Source organism: Leuresthes tenuis, unplaced genomic scaffold (genome assembly GCF_036924035.1).
Source record: "Leuresthes tenuis unplaced genomic scaffold, fLeuTen1.0.hap1 SCAF_18, whole genome shotgun sequence".
In the NCBI taxonomy this organism is placed as follows: domain Eukaryota; kingdom Metazoa; phylum Chordata; class Actinopteri; order Atheriniformes; family Atherinopsidae; genus Leuresthes; species Leuresthes tenuis.
In genome coordinates, this window is record NW_027325372.1 from 9,104,321 (window position 1) to 9,120,401 (window position 16,081).

Sequence of the window (16,081 nt, forward strand, 5' to 3'; positions counted from 1 at the left end):
TGATGTAAAGCAGGCCACGGCTGGCTGGCGAAACGACAGCTGAAATCTTGGTAGTGATCTGGTGCGGACTGGCTCCTGTCGTGTGAATCATCAAAGCCTTTATCTTTTTTCCAGGAAACAAAAAACACCGTTCAAGCTTACTGACGGCAGGCTTATAAGAGCAACAGACCGCTGCTGTTGGTACTGTATGGGTCATTTGCTGATTTGATAAATCAATCCTATCAAAACTGGCGCTCAAAAAATATCACCTCAACAAAAACATAAAAGAGGGAATGGCATATGCAGTCATTTCTATGCACCTTGAGATTTTCATTACAAAGGCAATACTTCTCATCATAAAAGGAAGCGATTTCCTTTTGTCAGGCATACTGTATATCGCTACATGGCTTTTCTTCTCTTTTTCCTTTTCCTGTGTCTCTTTGTACTTCAGCAGAAGATGAAGGACTCACCTTCCTGCCGTGACTGGCTGAAGGGCAATATTACAGGAAGCGGCAGCAGAGCTGCCCAATATTGAAACTGTGAGGATTAATATTCCTCAAAAGCCCGGCCATTGTTTTTGATAAATCAATTTGGGAGGCCTTCCGAGAGCGGATTAGAGACGTGCCCTGGCCCACTTTTCTCCCTTCTCCTCTCTCCCCTGTCCCCACACCGCAGGTACTGGACCAGAGTTTTAATCAGGCATGCTTCAAAGACGGGCACATCAACCTTCAACAACATCCCTCCTCTGCCCGCCCACCCAAGCCATCGCCACGACTGCCACCTCTTCTACCAAATGGTCTTTCTCTCCCTCCGTCTCTTATATTTTCCCATTTCTCCTTCATCTTCTTTCTCTTGCTCACTATCCTCATCTGTCTATCACTGCATACCAAACAAAGATGATATTAAACGATAGTGTCTGAGTGAGAGGGCACAGTGGCAGAGCCTCTTGATGTTTCGATTCAGCAAAGGGTGTCGTGTGAAATGTGCAGTGACGGAAAATGGGTAATGCTCCTGACACATCATAGAGACATTTTTTATGTTACACTTCCGTTCTGTTGCATTACTCCACAGATCACAGCCGTGAGGACTGTGGAAAATTTACTCAGAAAGAGGAAGTGGTTGTGTTGAACACAGTGAAAATTAAATGAAATGAAAAAAATGCAAAAGCAGCTCAAAGAGCACAAAAAGGTCAGAAACCCGGGGGGGAGGAAACTATTAGGCTTTCATAGACACTTTCACTGTTGATGGGTGAGTTTATTTTTCTACCCTGTCAGCCGTTTTTTTTTTTTTTAATTTCCTTCTTTTTATGTTGCTTGTTATCTGATGCCTGTTGTGTTTGCCACCCACAAAACAGATGTCATCGAGCACAGCTGGAGCGATGAAGACAAGAAGAGAGAACCTCAAGCTGTTTTGCAGCCCGTCCCTTCTCTTGCATCCCCTACAGAAAGTAAACTCTCCTAATACAAACACAGACAACAATTTAACCACCACAAGAAGCATTATAGCCTACCTGATATGTGGAAACGGGGGAAGCAGCGATGAAGGGCGTGATGGAGGTCTGTGCGATCATGCGGTTGGTGGCGATGCTGTAAGGCGAGGAGTAGAACCTGAGAAGGGAGTTAAAAAAGAAAAGTCAAAATCTGGTGAAGATGACACAGAAGAACTAGTTTTTCAAAGACAAATTAAGTAAATATGACACTATGTTTTCACTCCCTGTCCTTTTTGTCTCCTTATTTACACCCTTCTGCTGCTGCCATACTTCTCAAACTTGGATTCATCAGTAAATAAGTGCTTTTCAAACTCAATCTGTTGTAAAATGCCACGATGACTTTGCTCATCCCGAGCATTTGGCATCGGTTTCCCCCCTAAGAGGCACCACTCATCCTTTGAAACCACAATTAGACAGCATTCATTTGACAGGACTGTTGCCGACATTAATACATTCTGCACTGCATAAAGCTGCCTATCTATCTCCTTTTGACTACCTCTTTCTATCTCTTTTCTGACATTACTTTGGATACTAATGATCACATTTCAAGTGTCATGGCAGAAAACCTCCTACTTTCTTTTCTGACTCTTACATCTGATGCAACACCTTACGCTATCATTATGACTTTTTGTAAACAATCTTCTGTGGGAGACTTGAAACTCAGCCATTTCCAAAAGCATTGACCAGTGGCTGCAACATGGTTCACTTGAACAAACATCAGCCATTTTATCTGAATGCTGCTTCAATGGAGAGATGCAACTCAAAATCTGACCAAATATACAAAGGAGTTAACATGGTTGATACCATAAATCTGTCAAAATTGATTGCTGATCTATTTATCTGTTTGATCTTTTTATCTTTTCACATGTTGATCTTAGTAATCAGACTACACTGTTCTGTGCTGGCTGCTTACTTTCTGTAAGTAGCGTGTTTAAAGGCTGAGCTTGGAAAGAATTTTTCATTTCATGAAGTTAGAGTTGGAGTTGTGAAGGAGTAATGTTGACAACAACACTACTGTGTCTCGGTGTTGAAGGTTTATAGTAAGTGAATGTCACTGAGGCAGCTGGAAGGCAGCCTTGTACCAGTCTGTGTCAAGTACAAGTCCTCACACTGCATGTTGTTAATACACCATATCTAAACGTATTGTTCTGTGTGGTGTCCTTCGCATTACTACGTTTCTACATAAGATCCAAAAGAAATATTGTAATGGCCTCTAGAGAATGATGGACTAAAAGAAAACACGACAAAAAGACACACCTATGTAAATAGCCTTCACTATTCACGCTACTAGAGCAATACTGGAAGACATCAAGGTTTGATTTCATCTTAATATAGTCCAAAAATGCTATTATTTGCTTTTATCCTATAACAGTAAACAATTTTGTAATATCTTTATAGAAAAAATGTAAATCAAGCCTTAAAACAAACACCCACACATTATATATGGGTAATTTGCATCTTAACTAATTTCTAAATCCACTAATCCAATTTGCATTTGAACGGTAATGCACCTGTATGCTGAAGTGCAGTGTGACAAATGTGAAGCATCTACATTTACATTATTCTTTACATTCTTTGCAGGATGATTCAACTTAGAAGATTCTTTATTATCATTCCAGACCATGGAGCAACTGAGAAGCACAGAATGAAACAGAATTTCTCTGAGGCAATGTGGATGTGGCGGCAACATTTTAAAAATAAAAATACTCAACAGTAAAAACCCTGAAAGGGACTAATAAAAACACAAAAAGACTTAAAAGATAGCACAAAGATTGGCTCAAGCATCAGCAGTTCTGTCCTTCACTTGGTTGAAGTTGACTACTCTGCTACTTGACTCCCATTATTTTCATTTCCTCAGGAGCCTGCCTAAATGTCAGCTAAAATGTCTCGAGAGTGAAACATTCCTTTCCGAACAGGTTTGTTAGTTCACAAAAATATCTTTGGGATTACAATTTGGCAGATTTGTAGGAGAGCAGGCGTTTACATGGCAGGCTGTGTAAAGTGAGTGATGCTGTTCATCCAAGTTGTTGGTTAAGATTGACTCTGAGTCACTCGGGAATAAGTGGTTTAGGAAGTGGGAGTGAGGGGTTTCCTGTGAATGACTGAGGCCAGAGGGAGATAGAGACTGCCTCAGCTCTCTCCTTCCTGTCTCAGTAGAGTGGGGAAAAATAAAACATATTGCTGGGCCATTCATTTCCACAGCACCATTAGGCCATGAAATAAAGACACACAGGAACACACACATACATGAAGACCTAAAAGAAACACACTCACACAAGCTCACTCAGCTCCACATTTTTCATCCAACCCCACCAATGAAAACCAATACCTGAAGTCCATATAGATTTCCTTAATCAAACAGTAACAAAGTGCAGACACTACATTAATCTTTGTGTATGACAGTAGTATTGACTCGATTCCTATGAGCCAAGAGTTGAGTGTATTAGATGGTGCCAAGGATAGATTGAATATAAAGCTCTTACCCATTCTGCATTGCAGCAGGATCATATGTTAACGCCATGCCAGTCTGAAAGAGAGAAGCAGTAAAAATGCAGGGTTAATCATGAATCCCAGCAAAATCAAACAAAGTAAGTAACACCAGTAATCGGCAGTGACCACCAAAAAGACATCACATCATAAAACAGTGAGTTTTCTTTCTTTTAATCTATTTGTCGTTTATCTTGCTTTACATTTAGGGAACCCATTTAAAGTTTGGGAAATGTGTGTAGCTGAGAAGAATGAACGTTTTTATGTCTGAAATTTTGAATGACCACAAACAGACTAGATGTAATGTGATAATTGGTGAGCCTCATACTGTTTTTGATAATTCCTCACATTTACAGAAGCAGTCCAGCAGTTTCCACCTGCTTCCAGTCTTTCTGCTGATCTCACCATCGGCAGATTCCAGCTTCAAAGTTGGTGTAACTCCACACATAAAAGCCAAAAAGGGCAACTCCCAAACATAAACAACCATTTGTGCTAATTCACAAGTGGTTCATAGTTACCAATAAGCTAAGCACTCTATGTTCTGTGTGCCTGACAAATTCAGTCGATATATTGCAATGTCAAAAAAGATAATTTGCAGTACATTTATTGTACTTGGGGAATAACGTGATTTAGATCCTGACTGTTTTTGTTCAAGATAAATTAAATCAAACTTAAATCAACTCATTTCAAATTGGAAAAACTGACAAGTGAGAAAGCCAGTGCAGGACAAAGCTTAGTCAATAGGACAAAGTGAATTAGCATTGAGGATGCACATTTTCTATTTCAATGACATGCAGTCACATTTTTATGAATGAGAGGAAATGAAGAAATGCCTTTTTAGAGAGAAAAAGAGTCAGTGGTGTTCCTTCTTTGGAGGTGAGAGTGTGTTTGCTGTCATAAATGTGAATGTGTGAGGCCTTCCAAGAGTCCAGGGGAGAAACCTGTGCGCCGCAATCCTTCATCTGCATTCCTGAAGGTTCTCTCCCGGAGGAGAACTAATCCGATTTCTTTTAACGGGAGGCTGCTGAGGATGGCAGATTTCATCAGAATACACACACATACACACACTTTTTTTGCCCTTCCTCTCTTTCACTTTGCTCCTACTCCTCCTTCAACATCTTGCGTCCCCCTTTCTCCCTTCATTCCTCACTCTCCTCATCTCTTAATCTACCTCCCCCCATCTTTCTGTACCACCTCTGCCCTTGTTCCTCCAGTGGACTACCTACACATACAGTTGAGGGAATAGCGGCTCAGAGGAGCAGGGGGATCAGTGAGCCTAGACCAAACCCTTGAGAATGAGCAAAAACAGAGAATCTGAATCAGATGAATTAGATTAACTGATGTGTGGACATAGGTGCCTTTGTGTTCAGTTGATGAGTGCTCATTTGCCCAAATCTTCCATTTTATCTAAGTAATTTTCATTAGTGTCTGCAAGCATCCCTTTCTATGAATCTATGTGTGCAGGCCTCAGTGTATGTGTTTTCAAGCTTTCTCAACTAAAGTGAGAGTCTCACTGCAAGCCAGTGAGCGTCTCAGTGTGGACAAGTGTGAATTTGCCTGCGTGCTAATAGCGACGGCAGACACGGCCAGCTGTTTGGTCAGGCTGATAACTCCCCTTAGTGCTGCCCTTACTTCCATGTGTTGATGAATTCCACAGCAGAGCAGCCTCTGACTGGGGACCTTGCACAGCCAATGACTGATTACTGATGCAGTCAGTTTTTGGCTCTGCCACAAGGAGGGGAAAGGAAAAGACACAGACCGACTGTGCATGTGTCTGAGCTCAATCCAAGACTGGAAAAAACTTTACCTAATACTGCTCAGAACCTACAAACAAAGCTTGACCTTGGCTTGACTTGCAGCGGTGGTGTAGCTATTTGTGTTCACTTTGTGAGCTTTCTCCCCTTCAGCGGAAAATACAGCACAAAACAGAATTTTAACAGGAGAATATGAATATTTAAGTAAACGTGAAGAGTTGAGTCTGACCAAATTGTGCTCTTGTGGTCAGTCATTAATTTGGCAATTTGTGAAGATTTATTTTGCATAAATATATTTTCTACTGCCCTCTGTGGTTCACAGGATGAATTTGGTGTTTCTTTAATGTAGCAGAGATTAATGTATTCCGTCAGTGCCTTAAAGCAACTTTTGAAAATAATTGCAGTAGTGTGTGGGTGAATTTATGTATGCAGAATTTTATTCAACACCGTTTGTACAGAGGATTAAGACACATGGGGTGAGCAGTTGTAAGGACACCTGCTGTATTGTTCTTATACAGGAAATCCAAATGCAGCCATCCTTTCTGCATCCTGACGTCTCCTCTTGTATTTTTGCCTTCCATACACAGATTTACTGTCTTTTTCTTCTGCCTCGTGGCCACACACACACTCAACACACACACATTCACGGACATCTGCCAGGCTTTCACAAAGAGTGAAAAGTCGACTGTTTTTTTCATCTACACTCATTCCCCAAGAGTAGGTGCTTAAGAAGTGTGACTTTGAAAGTTTTTTTGTGTGTGTGTGTGTGTGTAGGAATGTCTGTTCGTGAAAGAGAGTGAGGGGGTGTGAACTGGGGGATGGGAGGGAAGGGAATGAGCACCCATGGCGCTTGTGTTTGTGTGTGTGATTGCATGTGTGGTAGAGGGAAAAAAATGCAGTAACTAATATGTTTGTTAGCATGAGACTGAGAGACAACACCTCCCAGACTCCCACTTTGGGTAGTTTACAAGAAAATCTGTCATTTATTTCTCAATCTTCGCCATCAGCCACCCTGCAGCACTCAACCCCTTGTAACTTCTGACTGATCATGCAATGTGTTCCCTCTCTGTTTCTTTCTCTTAGTCTCAGTGAGTCACTTGCTCTTTCTCTCTCCATATGTTGCTCTGGGATCTGGGAAGACTTCAAACACGGTGAGACAAAGTGGAAGAGAAAGAGCCTGCGAGAGAGGGAGAAAGCACTTAAAGACAGAATGAGAGGAGGGGTGAGGGAAAGCAAAAGACGCAGGAAGAGGGAGATATACTGTAGAGGTAGACACGCAGAAAGAGATTAATGGATGGTGTGGGCTGTCACTCTCCTTCATCTGCATGCAAGAGGGAGCGAGGTGAGAAATGTCCTTAGTTCTGATAAACAGACGAACATGCGATGCCTATCTCACATCTCTCCTGCCCACAGCTGATCAATGACCACAGGGATGCACAACACCCTTGCATGACATACTATACTTACCAGGGCTTTTGTGTTGACTCGTGTAAAATTCATGCAGTATGCCCTGCAATTTGAATACTATCAGATTAGCCTGACTGTATCTGAAGGTGGTCCGACTTGCACTGTGACAGATGTGTGCCGGGTGTAAATGCAATCTGCATGCAGATGTCAACATGCGCATAATGCATCTGAATGAATGTTAACATTAGGTGTAAAATTGGTTTATACTATAATTTGTTAAATTAATTCATTTTAGGTTTTAATATGCTCTGAGGCAGCACATTCTTACCATCACTTTTCTTCTTATATGCTTGTTATTTGTATGTGTGTTGCATTATGTTTGTTTTTTAAATACATCATCAGTCAGTCAGTTAACAAAATAATGTTTTCTCTGTTGAACCTCATCAGAGTTTATGAACAACGTCAAAAGCCCACATATAAAGTATGCACATTAAAAGTGTCATTGGGATAAATCAATACAGAAAGCTATTTAATCATTTGCAGGTGTTTTTGACTAGTTCAAGGTCGAACCACTTTATAATTAGAAACCTGCATTGGGCCTAAATCTATAACCGGGGACTAACAACCTGCCGCTTCTGCTGCCGGAAGCGGCCAACGGGTCGGGGCAAAGGGGCGGGACAAAGGGGTGGGGCTTATATGTATAGCAAATAGCAGGCATATATAATAATCCATCCATACATCGGTTCCCTCTTTCACCATGGATCGTACTCTGGGCAGCCTTCTTTGTGTTGCATCTACATATTTGCAATGGAAACGCAGGTCCCGTTGTCATCGGTCCATTTGGGTCCACAATTTCCTGAGAAACAGGCCTCTTTTCCATATTTTCTCCGCCTTTGGAATCCAGATCGGCCCCAATTGGCTGTCATCGCCGTCATTTCACTGCTCATTTGCATAAAGTTGAGCCTCTCTCAACTTTTGAAGCTCACGATGCTCATGAAGCTCATGAAGCTCACAACGCGCCGCTCACAATGCCGGCCGCTCACAATGCCGGCCGCTCACAATGCCGGCCGCTCACAATGCCGGCCGCTCATCGACGCAGGCCGCTCATCGACGCCAGCTTACATTGAAAATGAATGGCAGCTGGCCGCTCATGCCGCTCAAGACGCTTTTGGCGTGAGCCCCCGGTTAGGTTTATGCTCTCTGTAAAGGGATTCTGGGGCTCTGTAAAAGGAATTAAATGTGTTCAACCTCATTTCTATGATCAATTTCACGACAATGAAAATAAAATAAAGGTTATTAAACCTAAGCTTCAGCCCTCAAAATGAAATAATCCTTACTTAGGTAATGTTCACACCATGTTCACGCCATTAACACATATCTTTGATAAACCACTTACAGCATCAGCTAAAAGTGCTGACATGCAGTCAGCATATGTTGATGACAGTTTGATCTGCCTGCTTTGGGAACTGATCTGAGCCACATATGCCCACTTTCTTTTTAGCAGTGTGCATGCGAATTTGCCTGTGCCACAATGAATGACAACCTACTCACTTGATGTACCTCCTGCTTTTGAGAACCTTTAACACCTTTGACAAAGCCTTGCACCACGTTACGTAGGCATGGCTATAATTAGCCGACCGCTTTGCATAAGGCTTCTGGACAATTAAACAACTAAAAACAAAGTACTTAAAAGGAAGTGAATGGAGCTTTGCGTACCCATTAAAGGAACAGCTATTTAATGGTTTAATTCACATTTAACAGAAAATATTTTTTTCTGTCTGCTTGAGTCAGTTCTCATCATCAGCTTCCCTCACATGTGACGGCCCCAAAGGTCTATTCTCGATCAGACACTCTTTTCCCTTTCTATGCTCATAAAAACTGCATTTGGTTGTCAACTGCATCTCCCCCTGAAAAAGAAAGCCACAGTCCTTTTTAAGTTCTTGCTGGGCTGCCTTGATTGAAATTGTCATCATGACAACAACATCTTCTAAAACTGAATGAGGAATAATAATAAGTGTTTCCAAAAGCCTTTTTGGACTCCCTGACTTTCACTCCACCCTCAAAAGTCAGCAAGAGTTAGCAAAAGTGTGGGGATTATTTTTGACAACACCTTTAGACTTGATAAACAACAAAAGGCTGTCGTCAGAGCCATTTCCTTCGAGCTGAGGGCTCATGCCAAGGTCAAGCCATCTCTGTCCTTCACCGACTTTGAGAAAGTAAGTCATACCTTTACCTCATCCAGCCTTGACTACTGTAAGATTCTTTATTTGGGTGTCAGCCAGCTGCTGCTTTCTTGTCTGCAACTTATGCAAAACACTGCAGCTTCTGTGCTTTTTCACATTCGGACGTCACCAACACTCAACATTCTCAAACTGATTGTTAGTATTTGTCATTTAAACCAGACTAAGTAATGGCATTCTGGGCTTGTCTAGTGTTGCTTTTACTGTTTTACTTGTATTGTTTTATATGTCTCCACTATACAGTGCTTCGGTCAACGCTTGTTTTTAAATTTGCTCAAAAAGAAATTAGCAGACTTGTATTGACACACACGACCTTGGACTCAGGGAGTTAAACCATGACTGCTAATGTCGGAGCAATGTGAAACAATGTTGGAGACTGAAAGGAGGAGACAGCCACGAGGAGGAAGGAACAGGAAGACAAGAGGAAATATTTCAAACTGACACAAAAATACCTGCTCCCAGACGTTTGACTCAAGTTTAAAGATTCGATCTCTTGACAGACCTAAGCTGTAAGCTAGCTCGCAACAGATGTAGCAACTGCGTCCGTGAGAGTGTGGCTGTGTGTTTTAGTTCAGCTTAGCCTTTAGCTGAACTCAAAACTCTCCAGAAAGTCTTGTTTTGTTTTATTTCTCTCTTATCTTTTTGTTCTCCCTTTAATATTTGTATGTTTATAAAGTCTCATGAAGAGTCTTCACTGGCATATAGGTGTAAGGGCTGCTGAACATGTGATGGACAGAAAGACAGACACAGAGCTCATCTTGAACTCCATCTAATGCCAACACACCCACACAGACACGCAGAGAGCATGTGTTTTCTGAAGGACAAACATTTCATCGCTGCTGGTCTCTCCTTCCTTGCCGCTTCAGCATAACTGTCAGCCTCACTGAAAGTGTGTGGTGGGTGGAGGTGTACGCATGTACTCTCTCTCATCTATATAGTCCAGTCTGAGGCACTTTTCTAAACATCTCCTCTGTGTGTCCTTTCCAGTATAGCTGGTTGGCAGCCTGTGAGGAGACTTTAACCTTCCTCCTTCCACGTTATCATATTTCATCCAGTTTCGGGTTTACTGAATTCTGATGTATGGCGGAAATACATGTGCTCGGTGGGCCATTTGGCTTGAGGTGCAATTTACATGACAGCTTGTGCACATCCGTGGGCATTTTGATCAATATCTGTTTTTTTTTCTTTTTCCTTCCTTTTTTTACTTGCTCCATACCTTAGAGTGAATACAAATGACAGGCTGTAATGGTTTACATAAACGCCAGATGTTGCAGCCAACCTCTCTTGGGTCCTTGTGAAAAAGGTGGGGCCTGTTTTTAGAAAAACCATTACCTCAGAGGTAAACGCCTCATTCAGAATATCATCATGCTGGAACGGAAAGAGCTGACATATTTTGGTTTCCTCATTATGAGTTGTTCAAATATATTGTCTCAAAAATGTATTTACAGAAGTACACTTTGCTTTTGAAGTATGTAACTCTTCAACAAAAGATGGGCCATCCACATTAAAAGATGTGGTGCTGCAGTGCCAATTTCTATTATTAGTTAAAGAGCAAAAGCTGGAGCGTTGTTTTGTCAGCTTACCAAGAAGTACAGTACTGTACAAAAGCTTAAGCAACCACTCATTTCTCATATTTTGTTTCCAAGCAGCCAGACCTTCTTGCAATCTTTTAAAGTGATCTCGTACAATAGTTCTCCAGGTTTTCTGAAGGTCTTTCCATGTTTTTCTTTGATTCATTGGTACATGCCTGTTTTCAGAGGAAGTTTATTTTATTTTTTTGTTAAGAAACATACTGTAACACAGACCTATGATTCATTCAAACCTAAGAAAGGCACCTAACTCAAAGGATGAAGGCGTGCTGTGTTTACACATAACAGACAATTTAGCAAAGAGCCAATTTTGAATAGTATCTTTAGGCACTTTGTTACTAGCAGCCTGTTGTAGACACGCAATTTAAAAAACGTTTAAAGATAATACAGTTTGACAACCTATTAGCTGAAAACCTGACATATCTCAGCAAGATGTGCAGTGTGTCCTTGAAACTGGACAAAAGAAGGACAGAAGAAGTGACAGGCCTAAAAAAAACTATCTGCAGCTGATGAGCAGTGTCTGAAAGTGATGTCCTTAAGAAATATGAAAAAAGATCTGACAAAGGACCTGGGAAATGCATGTGGACCTTCACACGATCCATCTGCTGTTCACTGAGGCCTCATCAGAAATGGCAAATGACACAAGAACTGGACTGAAAATCAGTGACAACAGGAGCCTGGACCTCAGCATCATTGAAGCAGTGTGGGATCATCTCGACAGAGAACGGAACAAAAGGCAGCCGACATCCAAATGAGAGCTTTGAAATGTCCTTAAAGAACTATTCCTGAAGACTATTTAAAGAAATGACAGAAAGCTTGTCTCAGAGGGTTCAGGCTGTGTTGAAGAATAAAGGTCCTCATAGGAAACACTGAATTTTAAACTTGTTAGAATTGTACAAACTTACTTACTGGACTTATTTCCCATCTTTCCTGGCAATGTATAAAGAAAAATGACGGGCTGCCTAAATACTTTTGCACAGTACTGTAGGTCAAGTGTAGTAAATCTTGCTAAATTATGTGAAAGGAAAATGCATTGCAAACAAATTCAGTAACTACATGAAGGTTAATAATTTGCCTTTGCAGTATTTGAGAAAAATCAGCACATGGGTTATTTGTTGTTTCATCCTGCAGCTTTGGAACACATCTCGTTATTCTCTTGTCATGGTGACTTTTTATTTAACATGACCGAAGTATGGAGCTCATGTGATAACAGAGACTTGTATATTGGGACTGGGGGGGTGTAATTCCTGCCTATTCCCTCAAGCTATTGTTTGATGACTTCGAAGGATTAAAAGGCATCAAACAGTTGGTAGATGGCTTGAGAAAGATCAAGGACGCTGCTCAAAGACTGTTCTTGAAGTGAATCATTGTTTACAGAGAGAGCCAACGGCTCCCTAAAAAACTAATTTACCATGCTAACTAGATTACTGAAACTGATACTGGCAAATTTTGATGTAATTTCTTTACCTTTCATATGTGGTCGTTTATTAACCAAAGCTTAAAAACTTTTATTTAATGCTGAGGTAAAGAGTAAATTCTACAGATTTATTGAGAGATGAGATTCACCAATGGAAGATTTTTTTTTTCATTTATTAAGGAGCAAAGACACTGGATGAACATAAATCTGTACTGGCTTAACATCTTACCTCGCCTTCTCTGTGCCACGGCCTCCCATTCTGAGGGTACTTGCTCTGGCTTTGGCGTTTCTTCTGCCCTCCGTCGGCAAATTTGCACAGCAAAGGCTCCGTGGGGGCTGCAGAGAAAGAGAGATGAAGGTCACAGCCACGTTAGGAGGACTGCATCATGTGACCCTGCAGAAAGACACAAGCCTTTTTGAACTGTCCCTTTTTTTCCACATCTTCTACTATTGCATCTCTCTTTCTGCCCCCTCCCTTCCTCTTTTCTGCCTTCCTATGGAGCTGCTAGACAAATTCCCAGTCCGGCGATGTTGGCAGGCCCTCCCTGTCCTCGCCCCGTCTGGCAGCCCATGAAAGAGCATTGCAGGGTATTGTTGAAATAATAATCACAGTAATCGCTCTTGTAAATACCTCTGAGATGGTAATGCAGGAGTGCTCTGTCAGCCAAAGCTTATTTCTAGAAGGCGTTTCTGTTCCTGACGCATAATCCCTGCATGTTTTACTATACCAGCCATCTCCCCCTTTTATTTGAAATTTTATGTCTTTTTCCACTTAGTAACCAACACTGTACGCACCTCACTGGACTGTATTGTTCGAGTAAAGGCTGGTGCTGATATTAATAATGCCGACTGTAAGTCTTAACAATACAGGGAAAAAAGTTAAATATGCCTTCTCTTTAGAGATGGCAAATGTCTATCATCAACAATGTGAAAGCATAACATAGCTGATATTAATCCAGTTATAAAAGGAAAGAAAAGCTCTCTGGAGTGTGACCTCATCCAAGCTGTCACTGTATCAATAGCCTTTTGTATGCACAACTACCAGTCAAAGGTTGGGGAAAGTGTTGTGATGACCTACGTCACTATAAAGAGAACATCTCAAAGGGCAATTTCTCACGCCCGAGCTGCAGGTGAGCACCAAAAGACACAAAAATGGACTCTGGTGATGAGATAGTGTGGAGAGGAAAAAAAAACAATCTGAGGAAAGACAAGAAAGCGAAAGAAAAAAAGCATGAGAAAGTGGCGACTTTTTTGGCTGGGGATCTGGGGCTCTTGTCAGTGTCCACCCCATTTTTCAGCCTGTGTCAGCGAGATCAGAATCTCTTAAGAGGCAGGCAGTGAAGATGGGAGAGGGTGGGAGGGGACAGTTGTAGAGACCGGTGGAAACACAAGATGAAACAAAAACAACAAAAAAGAGAAGAGAATGGAAGAATTATGGAAAACACAACCACATGCTTGTGCCATTTCATATGAAAAAACTCACTCTGAACTTCTCTGAGGTTAAACTGGTAAATATTTTACAGGAGGAGAGAGCAACTTGTGAGAGAAAAAGAGTAATAGTCTAAGATTCTAAGACAGAGGACAGAGGCATTCATTTGCAAGAATTATGCCTAAAATAGATGATCTTATCAAATTAAACTTTGAAATCAGGTTTTGCAATAAATAAGCACTTGTGATTTTAAACAAGAAACAACGTATTATCATAAGCTTTTACACTTTGAAGAAAATATGGTCCATTCAGGACAAAACAACACACAGCACTAAAACACAGACAGATGCTATAATGTGGCTGGTTACATGTACAAACAATTCCATATGATCTAAGAGAATACTTAAAATGTGCTTTAAAGTGCATTTTCTTTGGATATTGCCCCTGTCATCTGATTTCATAGCTATCATGTATTTCTGCCAACAATGGTCCTAACACACAGTTGTAAGGAAACAGCTGGCTGAAAAAGGAGAAGAAAAGTAGACAGTGAACCTCTACCAGGATCAAACGTTTTGCTCCCTGAGAGAGCTGTACAGATCAGCAATAGTGCACAGAAAGCGAGCAACAAACTGACCCACTGCTGCCATGCACCTGGTGGCTTTGGAGGGACTTGACGGCCCTCCTGTCATCGCAATCGCATTACAAGCCCGGCAGCTCATGACACGGCTGCTCTGTGACCACACAGACCAATGGCGGTGCTGTCGGCCGAGGTTGAGCAATGGGACCTTTCATCATGCAATGCCAGAGATGACACCCACTGAGAGAATTGTTGATGCTATAATATGTGCTCACATATGTTTGAGGAGCTTGTGCCTTGATGTCACAATGCAGGAGAGGAAAGAGGTTATTCTGGGACTGAGAGCAGGGATGGTAAAAACAACAATCTGAAGTGGAGAGACAGGGGACTTTTCCAGTTGATTAAATGACTTCGGCATTAATGAGCTAAGCAGGTGATTTGTTTATCCATTTAATTTTCTCCCATGTCAGAACTGTATCTGTTGCTGGATGCCAGAGATGATAATTTGCTAGCTTGAGTAGGTGTCTGGGATGCAAATGAGAGAAACACCAACAAAGTTGTTTTTGTGCATCAGTGCTGCTAAAGCAAAAATATGGAGTCAAACCCATGCTGGGAAACATCTCCAGGAGAAAGGAAATAACAAAGTTTGGTGTGGATATGTGCCTTTAGGATATCCTAAATGGAACTAAACTTTTCAGAGTCAGCTCAGGAGAATGCAGCTAGGAAGGGAGAATGCGAGAGCCACTAGAGAAGAAAACCAACAAAAGCTCTTCCGAACCTTTCCTCTGGCACTCTAGGAGATAATTAGCTATTGGAGAAATTTGGAGAACCTGACACAGAGCACACTGACGTTCCCTCTGTGACTACATCCCAAGTTCCCACAGCGGACTAGCCAATTTGTTTAAGAATCAAGCCCAAGATCAACAGCCTTACACCACCCCACCCACCCTGTGAACACACTCACCCCTCTGTAGCCCTCACACACAAACACCCTCATCCTGCCCTCAAAGTCTCTCTACTACAGCCATTGAAAACACACAGAAATACACACAGACATACACACACAATCCACACTACTGCCAGGCAAAATCCCTCTTAGACCTCTCACCACACACAGTCATCACTGGTACAGCTCAGAATAAATTAAGCCACTGACTGTACTTTCTAGCTTGCTGATGTTGTGTCTTTAGGACACAGCCTTCAAGTACAAAACATTTTTCATTGGTTGGCTCCAGAAAATACAATGTAGGGGGGCCTCTTAAAAAAACAGTCATGGACTGATTTTACTGCTATTTAATGATCCTAAATCATGAGGGAAAGACTTGAAGTACTTTTAGTAAGAGGTCAACAACGGCTGCTAATAAGGTGCTCCATGGGAACTCCTAATTGTTTTTTTTTTACGTGGGTTGCTATAGGAACTGGTAAATACATTAATGAGGTTGAATAAAAACAGACATATACATTTGTGCTTTGGTGAGGGCACTCCAAGACTAACCACACTCACACAAACACACAAAAAGGGAACAGCAGAAGATGGTTTAGTGAGAATAAGATGCCTGCGCTGCTGGATCACAGAATCTGCTCGACCGTACTCCTCACTGTGCATTTGGCTCGAAAAAGATAGTCACGGCTTTTTGCTCATCAATGGAAACATTGCCAGCCAGTAAAATGAGCCACTAAATGCATGCATGTGTACTTATGTACAAGACAGTG

General features: G+C 41.6%; 2 protein-coding genes across 5 annotated transcripts in view; one reads left to right on the forward strand and one right to left on the reverse strand.

Moving 5' to 3' along the window:
- Window positions 1–16,081, forward strand: part of LOC140274859 (palmitoyltransferase ZDHHC3-like) — a 350,244-nt gene that overhangs the window by 292,181 nt on the left and 41,982 nt on the right. The window lies entirely within an intron of this gene.
- Window positions 1–16,081, reverse strand: part of rbms3 (RNA binding motif, single stranded interacting protein) — a 282,860-nt gene that overhangs the window by 37,679 nt on the left and 229,100 nt on the right. For all 4 annotated transcript variants that reach the window (XM_072370235.1, XM_072370238.1, XM_072370236.1 and 1 more), the window contains 3 exons: window positions 12,592–12,698; window positions 3,952–3,995; window positions 1,490–1,586 (listed from right to left, as the gene is read on the reverse strand). In XM_072370235.1, the coding sequence (XP_072226336.1) occupies window positions 1,490–1,586; window positions 3,952–3,995; window positions 12,592–12,698 (248 nt within the window). The remainder of the gene's footprint in view (window positions 1–1,489; window positions 1,587–3,951; window positions 3,996–12,591; window positions 12,699–16,081) is intronic.